The sequence below is a fragment of the Cydia pomonella genome, chromosome 12, assembly GCF_033807575.1.
Source record: "Cydia pomonella isolate Wapato2018A chromosome 12, ilCydPomo1, whole genome shotgun sequence".
NCBI lineage: Eukaryota > Metazoa > Arthropoda > Insecta > Lepidoptera > Tortricidae > Cydia > Cydia pomonella.
The window spans coordinates 11,600,928-11,619,197 of NC_084714.1; the positions used below are offsets into that span (position 1 = coordinate 11,600,928).

The following is an 18,270-nucleotide window of genomic DNA, read 5'->3' on the forward strand; positions in this document are numbered from 1 at the left end:
TTGAGACATTTTCACCGACGAGATCTTACGGTGAAAGGTCAATTATGTACTTGGGGATAAACACCCGTAGAGAAATTCCAAAATCTGACGCAATAACATCTATCTCTTGCGCCGACGAGTCCGAGAACGGTTGGAAGATCTGGAACTCCACTCCTGGCTGAGGTCACTGTAGGAGGGCGGGGTTTCAGGAAACTGTGCATCCGACGTCCATCGACATGAAGAGCAAGCTGCTTTGGGAGCTTCTAGTGTCTTCACCGGCGCTCCGCTGCCGCTCCCGTATGATTCCAGAATATGCTTGTAAGCACACTCTAAAGGTTCAGGACTCCGGCCGCGCGCCGTGCACAGGCGTATACGCACGCACGCGCTGCAGTACCCGCAGGTTTCACCACGCAGAACACTTTTAACCATCGTAGCACGTTCTTATCGTGTGACTAACTTGGAAGACTGATGCGGTCGGTGTCCACTCGACGTATTTATTCTCGATGCCTTGGCGTCGCGCACGCGCCGTGCTGATAACCTCACGAGTAGGTCCGGCGCCAGTTGCCGCGCCGACAACAATCTCAGTTAAAACTGTGTGCGATATCGTGATCACAATGTCGTGAACGATCTTGTCCGAGTCGTTACTAAATCTACTACACTGATTTGACGCGTGATGGTAAAAAAAAATCCCACAATGTCGCGCAGAAAATGCGAGTCGAGCTCACCTGCCAAGGCTTAAGATACATTTTAAAGTCTATCCATTCTACTTCTTCAAGTACACAGAAAGCCGCCTAGTCGTGGGTATATGGGTAATTTTTTACTCAATAAAATTATGAAATAAATAAAATAATTCAAAACATTTTAGAGTCTATTACTCAAAAATGTTCTTACATTTGCAGACAAATCTTGAAAGTTCTGTTCGTCATAATGGAAGACTCGGGATATAATTGGACCGCTCGGATACGGAAGTCTCTGCTAGCTCTACACGAGGTCTGGTAGGACCTAACCTTATAGTCGGAGCTTGCCCCGGAATAGGGATCAGTGTAAAGTATGATTGAAATTAACCCATATCTTTGGGTACCTGCACCTACCATAATCTAGACAGTATTTATCGAAAGTCATTATGATTAATGACTGTGATAGACTGCTTCGTATGATGCTCTGTAAGTCAAGCAAGATAAATAGTAGCTAAGTACAATACATGTGGGTTCATTTTTAAGGTTCTGTACCTACTCGAGGGTTATCTGTAGGTACGCTATTGCTCGTTTTTAACTGTAGGTAGGGTAGGACTTAACTTCTAGTGTTTGTCTTTAATTTATTCATAAATAATTGTGATAATACTAACATTAAAGAATATCATGGACAGGTCAATCAAAGTACAATTTTGGAATCTTTCGCTTGCTCGGGTTTCATTATGTATAAGCACAAGAGGTAAACAACAATTCTGCTCTCTTGAATGTCAAATAAAGTCCTTTGCCAATAACAAATACCCAGTCCGAAGTCTAGTAATAAATATCGTGACATAACCGGTAAAAACCCGTTGTTATCCTTGTTGATACAACTCATTAATATTGTCCTTTTCAGATACATCGAGTTCTAGATCTTTACCAGAATAGACCGGCTTATCAGACCTCATTAGCAATTGCATGCACTTGTTGCTCCTAATTCGGCACCCAATTGCGACGTTTGTAGAAGAAACTAGATGTACATTCAGTGTGTATATTTATTTTGTCATAAAACTTGATAATTTAAATATTACAATTAAATACAATGATTTTGCTTACTGAATAGTCTGAGTAATAAATTGTGCTAAGCGGACTGCAGCGAAATGATTCCAAGTAATAGGTGAGATTTCGAATGTTACGTTTCAAAAATAAATAAATAAACGTATTTTATTTAGGAAATAGGCTTGGTTGTTTTGTAATTTTCATGACGGCTGTTGTAAAATTGATAGGTAGTTTTCATTTGAAGCATTTGAACCAATTCTCTTTGTAAAAATCTAAAAATCCTGTCTGTGTGTGCTACGGGCAATTTTTAACTCCATCCTCTCATCGTACCTACTTAATAGATCAAGTGTAAAATATGAATAAAAATAGCGTAGGTAGTTGTGGACGAACGCGAAGTAAATAAATATTTTCTCTCATGAACATTGTCCCCATGAACCTATTAACCAAGTTATTTCTAGAAATTGCCCATAAATTCTGGGATCGGCAAGCTACGCGTACCCTTATCGCCCGCGCGGAGTAAACAACCCAATGCTATTTATAAAGTGCGAGTACTTGGCGGTCATTCATCAACTCGCTACTTTCCCAAGCCTCTAGTAAGTGAGTAAAGCATAATCTAATTGTACGTGTACGTCACTAGATACCTACCTCCTACCTATTTATAGCGCGTTAATCATATAAAGTAGACTTCTGTAAGGCTAACATGCTTAGTGCCTATGTTAGTTTTTTTGCTTTCAGGGTAATTTCGTTAAAACCCGGAAAAAAGTTTTATTCCCAGAAATGAAACCTCTTCTTAGCATTGGTCACAGTTCATTTGGGGAGCCTGGGGTCCGCTCGGCAACTGAATTCCAGAAATATTTTACGACACCCCATCAGGGTCCATGCGCCTGATTGTTATATACAGACAAAAGTTTTTGTGGGAAAATAAATTGATCGACCAAATCAAATATCGACATGTCTATTATCGATGTTACCTTAGCATTATAGATATTTTTAACATTGTATAAAAAGATAGCAACCGCGAAATACACAACACGTTCGATATCTTCTTTTATACACCCACCCATTGGTAGTTTTCTTATATTTTGACACTGTATTCTACAGTTTAGGTTTTTTTTTTAAATACTTAATATACGTCGGATTTGTAATTGATTTGCATTCTTGAAATTTCCCGGTAAATTACAGCAAGTAGAATTTACATCTTTTAGTTATTAATCTATGACTGACTTATCGATGTTATTATTTGTCGATGTTTCATTTTCTCAAACACTCGTTTTTGCCACAAAAACTTCTGTCTGTTATATTATAATATAAAAGTGTACTTGGATGCAATGGATTTAAGTTAAAGATACACACATAATTATGGTTAATAGTTAAGGAGTAGGTACATAATTTAGATTTTTTGAATCTAGTATTATTAATATATAGTAGTATTGATAAGCAACGGTCAGTGTTATATCAAAGCACGTGCTGTGTGCATTACGATTACGTGTGTCTATGGGTCATGTCAGTGAAGAGTCGACAAAAGTTAGGAATATCTGTTGCAAATAGTATAAGAATTACACGATGTTGAAAGGTTGCGCCTTTGTATACTGCAAGGGTTGCTAAATACTAGACAGTTTACAAGCCAAATAAATACCTAATAGTTACAACAATAAGTTTTTGTCATAATCATAATCTACATTCAGTCAGCAACAGTAATATGGTTTTTTTTTTAATATGGTTGTTGACGAGAGTTACATTTTATGGCATTAAGAAAACGTCAATTTAAGGGTTACCTTTTGGATCCCAGCATAAATATACACGACACGACACGCTTGAGTAACTAAATATATCCCCCTTTGGGCTCTCCTACTACTATAATTTTACTACTTATTACTTACCTACTATGTATATTATTTTTATTCATAATTGGTACGATAACATAATGTTTTATATTATGACGTTAAAGTTAAGTTCAATTTGACTGTTGCTCGGCGCTACAAAAATTATTTATAGGACTTTTGTTATCTGAACCACATCTGCACTATTTTTGTATCTCCGGGCAATAAAATACCCCACTACTAAAAACAACTTGATTAGTGGTCAATAACTATTTTTACAATAAGCTTACACGAGTCTAAACAGGAAATAATCTACCACACCGCCCATACGTGATTGACTTAACAATAACAGGAAGAATACGTTAGTGATGCTGGGTGCCTAGCCAAACTGCCAATCGTTTGCGCCGTAGCGAACGATACGCTAATGTCTCTCTGTAGCACTTATATGAAAGAGTGATAGAGAGAGAGATTACCGTTTCATTCGCTACGGCGTAAGCGATTGGCATCTTGGCTAGGCCCTCTGATGTATAAGGCCCATGTATGGTGATACCATCTGCGCTTTTGCACCAGTCTCCAAATCAAATTCAATCAACGCACACTGGATTCAGTGCTGGAAAATGGAAACCTAAGCTCTCGATATTATGCACCAGTTATCTTAGTTACTAAATATACTGTCAGGTCATAAGTTTTGTCACAAAGATTTTACTGATAAAAAAGCTATAGGTACAGATCCCTTATTCTTCATATAAATAAATAAATATTATAGGACATTATTACACAATGAAACCATACAATGAATGACATATACAATGAAACCTGGATAACTGAGACTTCAAGGGGCCTGTCTGCCAATCTGTCCCACCTAAAGAGGTATTCCACTTACCCAGGGTCTCAGTTAACCAGGTATAAATAAATTTATCTATTTACAGAGGTGAAAATAGAGGATATTTCAGTTATAGAGGTAATTAGTAACTTATTTTGTAAACATTATGTTTGAGTTAAAAATAAGGTAAAATAATCCTTCTCCTTCAGAACATTGCACATTGAGTGAACTTGTAAAGTCTATTTAAAAAAAATCCCATTTTTTTAATGATTCTGCAAAGGATTTTGTCACGTCTCACCATTTGAATAAATATCATTACATTTATTTGAAGACCCACAAATTCCGCATTTGGTTAATTGCTTTAGGCACATTTGCTTTTGTGTCTAAGCAATTAACCAAATGCGGAATTTGTGGATAAAGTAAGAATTAGTAAAAAACGAGAATTGATCTGGAATAGTGCTAGTTAAAGAGGTCATAGATTGACGTTATCTCAGATACAGAGGTCGACTCCTATAACATTCTACAAAAAACAATTGTCAAAAGTATTCTTGCAAATATAATCTCAGTAAAAGAGGTTAATACACTCTTTGTCTCAATTATACTTAGTCAGGTCATAAGTTCTGTCAAAAAAGTTTTGACTGATAAAAGAGATATAGGTACAGATCCCGTATTATAGTGTTGTGCAAGTAATTAAGTAAGTATTGTAATTTTAATGTATTTTTGTTTTTATTAATTTATATATTGTCTAGCTAATTTTGTCAAAATTGCTACAATATTAATGATTGTGTAATTATGGATCGCATGTATCTGAAATAAAATAATTTATTATTATTATTGTATAAATAAATAAATATTATAGGACATTATTACACAAATTTACTAAGTCCCACAGTAAGCTCAATAAGGCTTGTGTTGAGGGTACTTAGACAACGATATATATAATATATAAATATTTATAAATACTTAAATACATAGAAAACACCCATGACTCAGGAACAAATATCCATGCTCATCACACGAATAAATGCCCTTACCAGGATTTGAACCCGGGACCATCGGCTTCATTGGCAGGGTCACTACCCACTAGGCCAGACAGGTCGTCAAATGCTGCCGTCGTCGGACAACTAAATGCTGGTGATACGATAACGTTCTAATAAAGTAGGTTCATACAAATAAATAAGTAATTGTACTTATTTTATTAATTTGACACTGATTTTTACTCCCTTTTGTAAAGTATAATTTTTCACAGGCTAGCCGCATATTCGCGACTAATGATTAATGACAATCCCGAAGACCCGAATCGAAATAAAGACCCGATCTAAATTTTGAACTAATTATATCACGTTTTGATCAGTATAAAACCAGTTTTGTATTACATTTTATCAGTCTTAACCTTTGGGACAGAACTTATGACCTGACTAAGTACGTGTGTAAAACTGTAAAAATTCTTTTGTCAAAAATTTCATCTCTGATTCAAACTTTTGTCGAAGACTGTATTTTTCTTTCAACAGTCATCTACTGCTCTTAAGATGATTCTAACAAACCAAACTCAATTGTTGCGTTGTTCTATCAGATAGTGCCTATGGCCACCTGGTGCCTTAGCTTGATGTCATGATAAGATTGCATTATCATCACACTTTCATAAATAAACCTACCAATTCTGAGCCCAAACGCACGTGAGGAAGGGCGGAAAAATAATTAGGAACCCCGAAGCGAACGTCAGGAAGAGCAGGAAACAAATTACACCTATCTACCACAAACCAGGGCCTTCAGAAAAAGAACCCACTTACCACGCAAGAGCAATATGAGTTACTTCTGTGGCCCGAGTAGTGTTGGTAGAGACTAGAGTATTTTCAGTCTAAATTTGAAAATCACGACTCCTTTTTAGGAGACTGCGCTAAAAAAACTTCCGAGTCTTTTAGTCCTGAGTCAAGTCCTTTATTGAGTCTTTTAAGCGCAACTCAAGGACTCGAGCCTCCGAATAAAACTCGATCAACAATTTTGAAAGTCGTATCCAAACCGTACCCCCATGCATTTTACACGAAGACAATGCTTTAGTGTTTTTTTTTTTGTTAAAAATGAGTTCTCTGAAAAGGACACAAGCCTCTACAACAGATTCCAGCCTCTGATAAAGTTGCGAAAACTCTAGTTTAGACTTATTATAAGTCTTAAAAATTCAATCAAGTCTTAAAGCAGAGGACTCAAAGGAAGGAAGGAAGAAGTGTTAACCAGAACTTTTTTTCCAGTACATAAATTAATTAGTACAATTCGTTACCCTTTTAAAGTAGACAAGACCATGATAAGACCAACTCAGTTCCAATTTTGTACGCCGCTCTTTCTTTTGTTCTTTTGACCGCGAAGATTCGCAAGCATGCTATCGTCCGCACTGTAAACTGACAATTCTAAACCGTATTTCGAAGATGTATGGTCTATTTACTAATGGTCAGTTAAATGTTGCTTTTAGTACATTAGCATGTTTAGCTATAATAGTATACTGTACCATTCAGTGTCGAGTCTGTGCGGAAAGAGTAGAGTTGTAGAATGTACGGGTTCCCTTACATTCCACGACTCTTCTCTTCCGCACAAACTCCACCTCTAGCGGCCCACCATACAAGGAAGATCGGAATCGAATTTGAATCAATGGTATTAGAAAATAGAGTCGAATTCGTTTTGTTTTAAAATCGAACGAAACAAAAGAAAAGCACACAAAAGCAACTCTGTTTCATTTCATTCAGATTTAAACATTGGAGATAATTAGTACTAGTATTAGGACATTGAACCCCGAGAGGCTATATTAGGTAGGTAGTTACCATATAACCTAGCTTCCAGAATTATGTATTGCAATAGAGGTGTAAATCTAAGAAAAAAACGTGCCACCTAGTTTGACAGTCGTCACAGACCTGATGGCGCTATACTGCGCTTTTCTTTAGCTGTCAAATTCTAAGCATGAAATTATCTTAGGCTTTACACATCATACTTTGTAAGTGAATCTTGCAATGAAGCAGGTAGCTATGCTATGTCTATGTCGTATGTAGGTAACTCGCAAATATGTATGTGTAAAAAAATAAGAGGATAAAAATGGAAACTGGAGTGTAATTAATAAATCAAATTTACATTACATACCTAGTTTAATACATCGTCATTATAAATGAGACAATCCAATTACTTAAATATATATATTAATAATTTACTACCAAGAATAGCTTAGTGTCAACATCCACATCATGCCACGCTTTGACATAACTAATAACATTATTTAATTGAGCTATATGCTTAAACTTTCTGAATTAAAACATATCTGTAGTTGCCTAATATTTTTTCTATTTGGTTTGTGATCAATTTTATTGAAGTCTATCTTCTAAATATTTGCAGATGAAGCTGCTCAATTTTTTGGGGATAATTCCTTGTATTACGGGTAGAACTAAGGCCCTATATGTTATACCTGCTATTTGTTAAAGACGGAAGAGAAAAGTACATATAGGTGTCCGCTGGTGTCCGAGCGGTACATCCCTATAATCGTGCATAGCATTGTCTCGCTCACACACAGGGGCCGCTTGCAGGGGCCAACCGCGAAAAGCGAAATTCGCAAATTGCGGGGATCTTTCTCTTTTACTCTCACTAAGAATTTGAGTGACAGAGAAAAATGCCCGCAATTTCGAACTTCGATTTTCGCGGTTATAGCCCAGATCCGCACGAGTGTGATAACCGCGATAGTTGGTAGGTTGATAGATACCGTGAGAGGTCATGTATACAACAGTCGTGTTATTGGGTATTGACATGAAACCCTCAGCGCTATTTAAAATTTAAAATTCTTATCTATCTCAATACTGTTTTTATCTGTGTATGAGATTTCATTATATTCATTGTTTGTTTCAGTCGCCTTTCTCCCAATTTCAAGACCCATATACAACGTGTCCCAAAACTCAACGATAAGCCGGCACCAGAGGATGGAGCTGCTTATGATTAGTCGAGAAAAAATAAGGAAAAAAATATATCTCAATTATTTTAGAAATTACAGAAAAAAAATGAAATTCATCGAAAATCGACATCCCTAATGGTATTTTTAACGACCATGTCACAAATATTCAAATATTACTGTTTTTTTTTTGTTTTTGGAAACTTAAGTAGCCCTGCTATCTAACACAGTTCTTAAAAATACCATAATACATGTAGTTTTTACACAAAAAATAATCAAAATTCATTTTGTCCCTACAATTTTGAAAGATTTTTTCTTACAGTCCACTTTCAATCATCATGGTGTAAAAAAATAGTATCGACACCACTATGGCAATTATTTTCAAAAGTTGACGCAACTAACCAAGATTCCAAAATGGTATAATACTTTAGGAAACCTAGTCACAAAAAAAAACAACGAATTTTTAAACAAGAATCGACATTATTTAATGTTGGCGGTAATCACTTTTACTGTACCCAAAAAAGGATTTTTGTTGTTGAAAAATGTTGAATAAATGCAAAGAAATGGTACAATTTTTTTTCCTTTTTTTTTAATTCATTTACTACATTATTAATACTACAGTAAATGTTCAAATTGCCTGCCACCGGCATTAATACAGACATGACATCGCCTTAGAAATGATCGTTTTATCCGTCGTGCATATCTTCTACCATTGATATGATCCGCAGCTTGTGTGATTTTTTGGCGAAGCTCGTCCAATGTTGCTATTGGTTTTGAGTAGATTTTGTCTTTAAGACAGCCCCAGTAGAAGAAGTCCAGGGGGTTCAGGTCGGGCGAACGGGGTGGCCACAAGATAGGACCAAGTCGCCCGATCCAACGCCCTGGATACTCTTGGTTTAAGTATTCTCGCACTGCACGGGCATAGTGAGCTGGGCAACCATCATTTTGAAACCACATGTTTTGTAAATCACGTAAAGGCACGTCTTCTAATAATTCAGGCAAGTCGTTTTGTAAAAAGGTCAAATAGCCATCACCATTAAGGTTTCCTTGTAACTCAAAGGGTCCAATTACATTTCCATTTAAGATGCCCGTCCATAAGTTAACCTTGAATTGATACTGAGATTTGTCTTCTCTCATCAAGTGCGGATTTTCATTGCTCCAACTATGTAAGTTGTGTAGATTTGAATAGCCATCTTTCTTGCAGGTTGATTCATCCGACCATAGAACTTTCACCAGTCCAAAAAGCAAAGCCAAGAGTTGTTAGTATGAGAGCCACATCAATTAATACGGAACGGTGCACAGCGAACAAAGGATCAGAGTGTACTGACTTGAAAATTGTATTAACTACCCACATTTTCCATTGAAATTTTAAAACTTGCAACAACAACCCTTTTCAAAAGTGATTAATATCAACATTTAAAAATGTCGGTTCTTGTTTAAAAATTCGTTGTTTTTTGTTGTGACTAGGTTTCCCAAATTATTATACCATTTTGGAATCTTGGTTAGTTGCGTCAACTTTTGAAAATAATTGCCATAGTGGTGTCGATACTATTTTTTTACACCATGATGATTGAAAGTGGACTGTGAGAAACAATCTTTCAAAATTGTAGGGACAAAATGAATTTTGATTATTTTTTGTGTAAAAACTACATGTATTTTGGTATTTTTAAGAACTGTGTTAGATAGCAGGGCTACTGAAGTTTCCAATAACAAAATAAAAAACAGTAATATTTGAATATTTGTAGACATGGTCGTTAAAAATACCATTAGGGATGTCGATTTTCAATGAATTTCATTTTTTTTCTGTATTTTCTAAAATAATTGAGATATATTTTTTCCTTATTTTTTCTCGACTAATCATAAGCAGCTCCATCCTCTGGTGCCGGCTTATCGTTGAGTTTTGGGACACGTTGTATACCTGTTATAGTGAGATTTTTCTAACATCACATATTTGACACATGACATTTGATGTTTGAAGTGATGTGGCTAAGACAACATAATATGTCAAATCCAGCAATCGGATCGATTACAGTTACGATTTGTGAGATCGAATCGATTACCTATATAAAAAATCAATATTAGGAACCTGCACAGCAGTCATACATGCAAATTATACTGCTAGTGACTACTTAGTATTAGCAAAATCAGGCATTTTTAGATCCAAAGTCAACTAAATTCAAATATAAGCAAAGTCAAAGTCCAAAAATACGAGCCAAGGTAACCAGATGTGAAAGAGAAGAATCCAAAAATAAAGCCAGGTGAAAAATACGAAAAGAAACGGAATATGCGCACAGTAAGGCGGAGAAACTTCGACAGACTGCGCATTTGACATTTGACAAACGAATGATTTTGACGTCAAATTTGATCCGCTCAGAAATCGACATATTTTTTGCAAATCGTACGGTAAAGATCTATTATTATAATGGATTTTTAAAAGTATTTGTTTAAGTTAATGTTTTCTTAGTTATAATACCTTATTTTTGTATTTTCTGTAGGTTATAAATATATCGATTTTATCGATTATCTTTAACTTACGAATATGTTACCCGAATCGAAAAAAATGATTTGACCACAACGCTGGTTTTAAAAAAAAAGACCCTTAGGACGTAAACGTTTGTGCAGTGATTTATTATTGTTAAATACTTCAGATATACGATGCGAAAAAAATAACTATAAGCATAATTACATTCAAAAAGTGAGTGTAGTTTAAGTGGTAACGAAAGACATATTATAATTGCGTGGTTTTGTTTTTAATTATGTGAATGGATCATACACATTTACATTATATGGGTGCTGTCATGTGTCAAATATGTGATGTTAGAAAAATCTCACTATAGTTACATATTTTCAAGATATACATTAAATGTAATGCCATTAGACGGAGATATATTAAATTTGCCGTTCGCTTTAGGGATTACAGTAAACTACAGATTGTGATATTTTGAAAACCCGGTTCTGAGACTAATATAAAGTAGTATAGTATAAAGCCTACCGCGAACATTTTCGACGAATATGCAAGTAAAAGGACGAATGAACGATCTCAGGTCGAGAGGCCGTGGCCGCGGACACGCGATTTCTGAGGGCCAACCGTGAACACTGAAGTTCGCAAATTGCGGGCATCTTTCCCTTTTACTCCAATGAAGGCGTCATTAGAGAGACAGAGAAAGATACCCGCAATTATAGCCTTTCTTAGCTTCTCAATCAGTCCTGAAAACTAGACATCCCAAGCCGTCAACCAACGTGAATTTGCGCTTTCGTTTAAAACGACAAAAAAAATGTTTGGCAATAGAGCTCTGTTAGGCTCACCACAAACGATACTAGTGGGGACCTGGGGACCATGTCAAATAAAATTTATAACATCGCGCGATATCTTAGTTTTGTTATACGATAATAATTGTTTATTACTGACATAAAATTGAAATGACGATGATGAATGGAGAAAGAGGTAAGAAAATCGAAACGCAAGAATACTATAGTAGTTAAGTAGCAAGAGCATACATTTAATTTATGAGAAGTTTTATTTAGAAAAGTAATGTCAAAAAAACAAACCAAAGAAAATTACACTAAGTAAAATGAACTAGGTAAACATACTATGCATATTCATAAAACTCCTGAATTAAGTAAATCAATGTTTCATCAATTGATTTATACAAAAAACAAACAAAAAGTGAGTATAACGAGCTACTTAATTATAATTAACAAATATGTAACTGAAATACTATAATACACTACCCGTACCTACATACATGATAGCTCTTCTCACTGCGGCGCACTAGGTTATGCAGTGAATTTTACTTTTACAAACCGAAATACGCCTTTTAACCTTTTGAACACCTAAAGGCGTCGTTACTAGCCGTGCCCACAGCGCCAAGGACAACTATAGGTGTTATGGCGGACGCTGTCAAATTAACCTTCAAACTTTCGAGTAAGGTTCACATTAGCTCCCTTGCGCCCGGGATCTTGGCGTGTCTTTGACATAAAGCGTTCAAAGGGTTATAAAGGGTAATACTATTAAACTAACTTCATTTTCACTTCGAAAATCTCTACAATGTACATCCATCTTAAAATACGCTTTGTAGTTAATGTACCTATTAGTCTAGTTGGAATCGTCCCCTTTGATATGTAAACTTTCGCCGAGTTTATCGAACACGTCATTCTTGCACATAATTTTAAGAGATCTAAGGTAGTGACAAAACCGATTGTTTCTTTTAGAGTTAGTGTCAGTTTTCTCTTTTTCAAACCTGCATATCGCCCGGCAGGACGACCAGTAGTCTAATGCAAGGGCTCTTCGGTCCAGCATTGCGCCCGGGCTTAGATGAGTTGATATGCTATCATGCCGTTTGACTATTCTATCTCTATCCCTGTAACAAAAAGCAGTAATTCTTAGGTAGATCAAACTTTATAGACTGCATTTATACTTGCTAAGTTTTTTTTTTTTAAATTAAAGATACTGGTTATCAATTTAATGCCTTTGATTTAATTTATGCATACAAAAATATTAAGTGGAGGGGACCAATACACCCAGTAAACAACTGCTTATATTCTGAAGCAATACGATCCATGTTGTTGCGATTGTGTTAACATTGTTACGATAATAAAAGACAAGCTATAACTAACTATAACCTCCTTACAATGTTGCAATCGTTCGAAATAAGGAGAATCACTAGGTGACGTCTAGGTAGTAATGACTTTAAAGGGTATCCATTACGCGTATCGGTCTTTATCACCATCTTGCTCACGTTTGTATTTTCATATTTTATAATTTTTATAATACTAACCTTTGCACTGCCATACTAGTTGGTCTCACATACAACTCCTCGTTGTATTGTAAGCACTTCTGTGTGTTGCAAATCGATCTGACTACAAAAGTTTTTGAAATGTCATCGGCAACATCGTAGCTTTTGTTGTAATAGTTAAAGTTTTCGAATTCCGAAGAACTATCACATTCGGAAGAGTACCACGGTTGTGAACAAATATTCGTCTTTGTATCTGGTCTTAGACGTCCAAAAAAATCTGCTGCAGATATGTTGTCAAAAATATTTGCTACTTCTTCTAGTTCACGAGTTTGCCTATGTTTATTTTCCTGTGTCTCATTTTGAGAAGTCATTAAAAAGCTAGGTATGTTCCACCATACATGCCACAAGTCGGAAGGAAACCTGATGTGTAGCAATTGCGATTGTCTTTCCATAAAATATTTCCACAATGTGTCACCCAACTGTATACTTTCACACGCTAAGTTACGTTCATCTTGGTTTTCCGATCCAGCCCACGACAGACTTGACGTTTCATCACATAAGGCCTCCATATTTTGTGAATTTTCTTCTATTTGCCTAGTCCCTTGTGTGTGGGTAGTTGCATAGAATTGAAGGCAATTTATGGTTTTCCTAATATCCCCTTTGTATAAGTCTAATAAGACTGAGCCAAGGCCTGGCCAACATGTGCCACTATCAGCTAAGCACATTATGTCCAGCCATGTGCCAAGCATTCTAGGTAAAAGTGGCTTCATAGTCATAATTTTCGCACTTTGCAAAAATCTTTGTAGATGTGGACAAACTAAGGAGCTTGTAACTAATATAACTGGTCGTTTGGAATATTGGACTAATTGACTAATAGCAGAGCAAAAGCCGTCATCTTGATCAAACACAATGTCGGCATCATCAATCAGAATAAGTGACATTCCAGTTCTAGTACTTTCTTGGCTATTAGTTGATTGACTGCCTGTATCACTTTTTTGTTTAGTTATTACATCTTTAACTTTTTTAGGTCTTCCTCGTTTCTTAGTTTTTATAGTTAAATCAACTTCAGCTATCTCCTGGGACTTTTGTGAATTCTCGGTGCTAGTACTTTTTCCTCTATTGACTTTGTGGGACTGGGTAGCCTCTTGTAAATCCTGTAACATTATTTTTCCGTTCCTCTTACTACTGGCATTAACTTCAATGACTTTGATAGCTAGATCTGCAGCCACTGCATAAACACAAGAGGTTTTCCCACAACCAGTAGGACCAGTCAAAATAAGAAGATTATCAACAGTCTTTACACTATCTCTGCTGTCTGTATCTGAATGGTAAAAATCAGATGAGTCAGAGTCAGCACCATTTGTTTTTCGTTTATCATCATTTGCAGACCAAGATTCTAACCATTTTTTTAGTTCTTTTGTGGTTTCGAAATTTCCAATTATTTGACTAGTAACCATAGGCTTATATTTGTCTGTCCAATTCAATTTATCCACTTGTACTTTGTTACTATCCACTGTATTATTAATTATTTCTATGCTGTTATCAAATTCAGGAAAGTTATTGCAGTCCCCAAACTCTCCTTTGCTTTTTTCTTTCAATAGTTGATATGTACGGTAAACTGGAAATTTAGGATATGATATTTTAATATTTTGCAAAACTTTCCTTATGTTGTCATCTGGTTGTGCAACATGTGAATTTTTTGCAGGTTTTTCCGGGCTTAAGATAGCTTTAAATATTTTATCACTGCATTTCACTGGGCTCACATCAGGTGACTCGCATCTGAATGAATCAATCATTGGGCTGTTAGATATATCATTCTTTGAGTTTTCCATTTGCTGTACATGAACAACCGTGGGAAAACAATTACTTTCTGTCTCTAATTGTTTGAGTTGTTTTGCAATTTTCTTTAATTTTTCTGGCACCCCACTCTGAAGAAATCTCTGTTTTGCTTCTAATGCTGCTGGGTCTAACTGTGGTTTAGGTGCAAATATAGGAGCCAACTTAACATTGGTATTTTTATTAGCATCATTATGTTTTGCAGATTTCTTAATATCTTTCTTGTTTGGCTTGATTTGTATGGCTCCATCATTTGTTTTGGATTTAGGCTCTTTGATCGATTTTGGAGTATCAGTTTTTTTATCACTATGCTTTTTCTTTTTTGGAGTAAATATATTATACTCTTCATCTGAGCTAGAGAGTAGAAAATCGTCTTCATATTGTATAGGCTTTTTAACATTTCGCTTTGGCCTCTCATTTCTTATTTCATTTGCTTCTAAAGATTCATTCACACATTCAGTGTTTTTAATCTGAGTGTTTTCTTCTTTAGAGAGTTGTTCGCGTTTTCGTTTTCGCGATTCATTTTTTATTTCAGTAGGAGTATTGGACTCGTTTTTATTATCTGCAGGTATATCAATTACAACGGACTCATTATCATTTTTAGCGGATGTGTAAGATGAGCCTATATCTGTGATTTCTCCACATGTATTTTTATCTTCTAAGTTGAGAGATTTTTTATCATTCAAACTCAATTTCTTCTTCTTTAGTTTCTTCTTGTTTCTGGCTCCAAATTTGACTTTTATTATAGGACTCATTTCATTGTTATCAGTGCTAACAGGTGGTGAGTAATCACAATCTTTTTCTATCTTTTTAAAATAACAAAGCATATTTTCCTTCTTTCTAATTGAAGGTGATAGCTTTTTGAGAAATTCCAAATCTTCTTTGGGTATACTTTTTTCTTTTAAGCCATTTGTAATATTTGACTCACTGGTTGGTTCATCAAATATATTAATTAAATGGAGTGCACCATTGCTTTTCTTGTTTATTGGTAGTTTTTCAGGAAGTGTTTTTACATTATCAATTGTTTCTGCTAATTTAGTGTCTGCTACCTTTGTTACTAATTTTGGACATTCTTTTTTGGGTTTCACTTTCTTAATGCCATTATTTACTATCATATCAGTCAATCTTTCTGCTCTTTTATCCATTTTTATTTTGATAGCTTCTTCCAAAAGTTCCTCTTTTTCCTTTTTCTTAAGAGATCCTTTTTGTTCTGCCATTTTTTGTAAAACTAATAGTCTCTTAGCTTTAGTGTTTTTCTCTTCTATTTTTGATTGTATTTCAGCTTCATCAATCAGTTTTTCTTTACCAGGTGAATTACCTCCAATACTTTTATTTCTAGATTCCATCATCAATTTGAAAGCATTGGTATGCTTTTTATCTTGACTGTTAGGAGACAGTTTTTCTTTTTCAGTAATTTCTGTACATACATCTGAAATGTGTATAGGTTCATTTTTTTCTGGAAGCTCCTTAAACAATGTTTTAATGGACTTGACGTTTTCAGCATCTTTCTTCCTTCTCACCATTTTGAACAGATAATTCTTTGGTTTCTCTGTATCATGGATATTTAGTTCTTCATTATTATTGATAATTGGAGATTTAATTTTTAAAGTGCTCTGAAATATGTGGGACACATTTATAACATCTGGATCTTCTTTGCCATCTCTTCTGAGTTTATATTTTTTTAACTTGTTCTTAAGTGCTTTATTGCATTTATGTTTAAAACTATTTTCTTTATATCTTATGCCATGCCCTGTTTTATGCCTTATAACAGGTAAAATTTTATTTATTCTATTACTTGATATTTCTTGCAGGTCCCAATCTCCGATAATTGGCTTAAGCACAGTGGACATTACTTTATCTGCGAATAGAAAATATAGAATAAAATTTTACAATATATCCAATGGAGAGATGTACATATAAAAACAAAAAAAAAACTCTGGGGATAGAAATACGGCCGAAAATGAAGTTTGCCGAATATGAATATTTGACCAATGTTCGGTTCAGATCTTACTGAACCGAATAATTCAACCGAATTTCATCTAAATTGGTTCAGTCATTTAACCCTGAAGAGGTAAAGGACAGAGCATTTTGCATTTATAATATTAGTAAGGATGAAAAAATCTCAAAGTATCCAAAACAAAAAAATTATTAGACACAGAGTAAAGCCGAGTAATTAGACTTATGAATGTATTTACACATAATGCTTTTCACAGCCCCAATGATTAGGGAGAAAATGGGAGGTGTTGTATATTCTCAACTTTAGTTGTGGTACAACATATTATAAAAAGGTAAGTAAATGCTAGTTTTGAATTATAATTTACTGATGATATATGAAGAAATCAGCTAGATGTAAATCCTGAGTGGAATACCAGCTGCTGACTGACAGCTGAAAACTGCTTAGATTATTAGGTTATGTTTGTTTTTAAAAAGTTGAGAGTATGAAGTAATAAAGGTAAATTATTTTCTTAATATTTAACATTTTATATCTTTAACTTAAATCTGAATTATAAAGATATACAAGAAACAATAGTAAAATAGACCGCAGAAGCATTAATTACAAATTGAAGCATGCAAATCACACAGAATATATCAAATAAATCATATTGAAGTGACAAAAAACCTGTCTAGGAATCATCCTAACAATAACACATATGTAACTGCTTTTGCTAAAAAAGGCACAGTAATTGTTGAGTAGTGACTGCTCTGAGCTCTGAAATGATTTCTTTTAGGACTTACGTTGTGCCTAACGCGTCATAACATTAAAGTCTAATAAGATGAGATCAAAATGAGCAGTAATTGCAAGATAAAACTCTTATAGGTTACACAAAAAGATTAAAACGAAAACACTTTAATATTTTGAAATGAACCACACAAACGCAACTAAGATATAGTAAAATATTCTTCGTAGTAGCCCTCTAAGTACATCCAGTGCAGCAAAAATAATCCCACGTTTAAAAACCAATGCAATATCAAATAAGCCACGCATACTAAACAAATGAAAACGGTTTCAGCTTAGCTTAGACCATTGTCAGTGGGTTACCTAGTTATTACAGAATATACGAGTAGTATCAAGTAATTAACACGTACACAATTATCGGTGTTGTTTTCTTTCCATCATCACATAATTAAATATTTTTCTAAAACAACAACAACTAAAACAGCAAAATTGGCGGTAAACAAAACTGTCAAGTGTGACTGTCTGACTCTGTAGTAAAATGTCAGTGACGCGCAAAGCGATCACATGGTTTGTCAAATTTGCTATTTAAGTTATTATAAAACACGTTCAGTGGGTTGTATTTGGTAATACAACCTAAGGGCGTACCGCCAACATAAAAAAATCGAAAATAGTTATCACGTAGTGATTATATGCTCTTTGATAGTTATCTGCCTCTCTATCGCTCTGGGGGCAAGTAACGCTTTTAGATTTTTCGTT

At 34.9% G+C, this 18,270-nt stretch overlaps 1 protein-coding gene across 4 annotated transcripts in view; it reads right to left on the reverse strand.

The window, feature by feature from the left end:
- Positions 1–18,046, reverse strand: part of LOC133523556 (enhanced level of genomic instability 1) — a 26,106-nt gene extending 8,060 nt beyond the window's left edge. The window contains exons 1-3 of one of the 4 annotated variants that reach the window (XM_061859209.1): positions 17,925–18,046; positions 13,044–16,695; positions 12,354–12,626 (exon numbers count right to left, since the gene is read on the reverse strand). In XM_061859209.1, coding sequence (XP_061715193.1) covers positions 12,362–12,626; positions 13,044–16,687 — 3,909 coding nt within the window. In that variant the 5' untranslated portion in view covers positions 16,688–16,695; positions 17,925–18,046 and the 3' untranslated portion in view covers positions 12,354–12,361. Of the gene's footprint in view, positions 1–11,733; positions 12,627–13,043; positions 16,696–17,573; positions 17,879–17,924 lie in introns of those variants that run through there. The other 3 variants (XM_061859211.1, XM_061859208.1, XM_061859210.1) reach the window with 3 other exon arrangements.
- Positions 18,047–18,270: the final 224 nt, after the last annotated feature.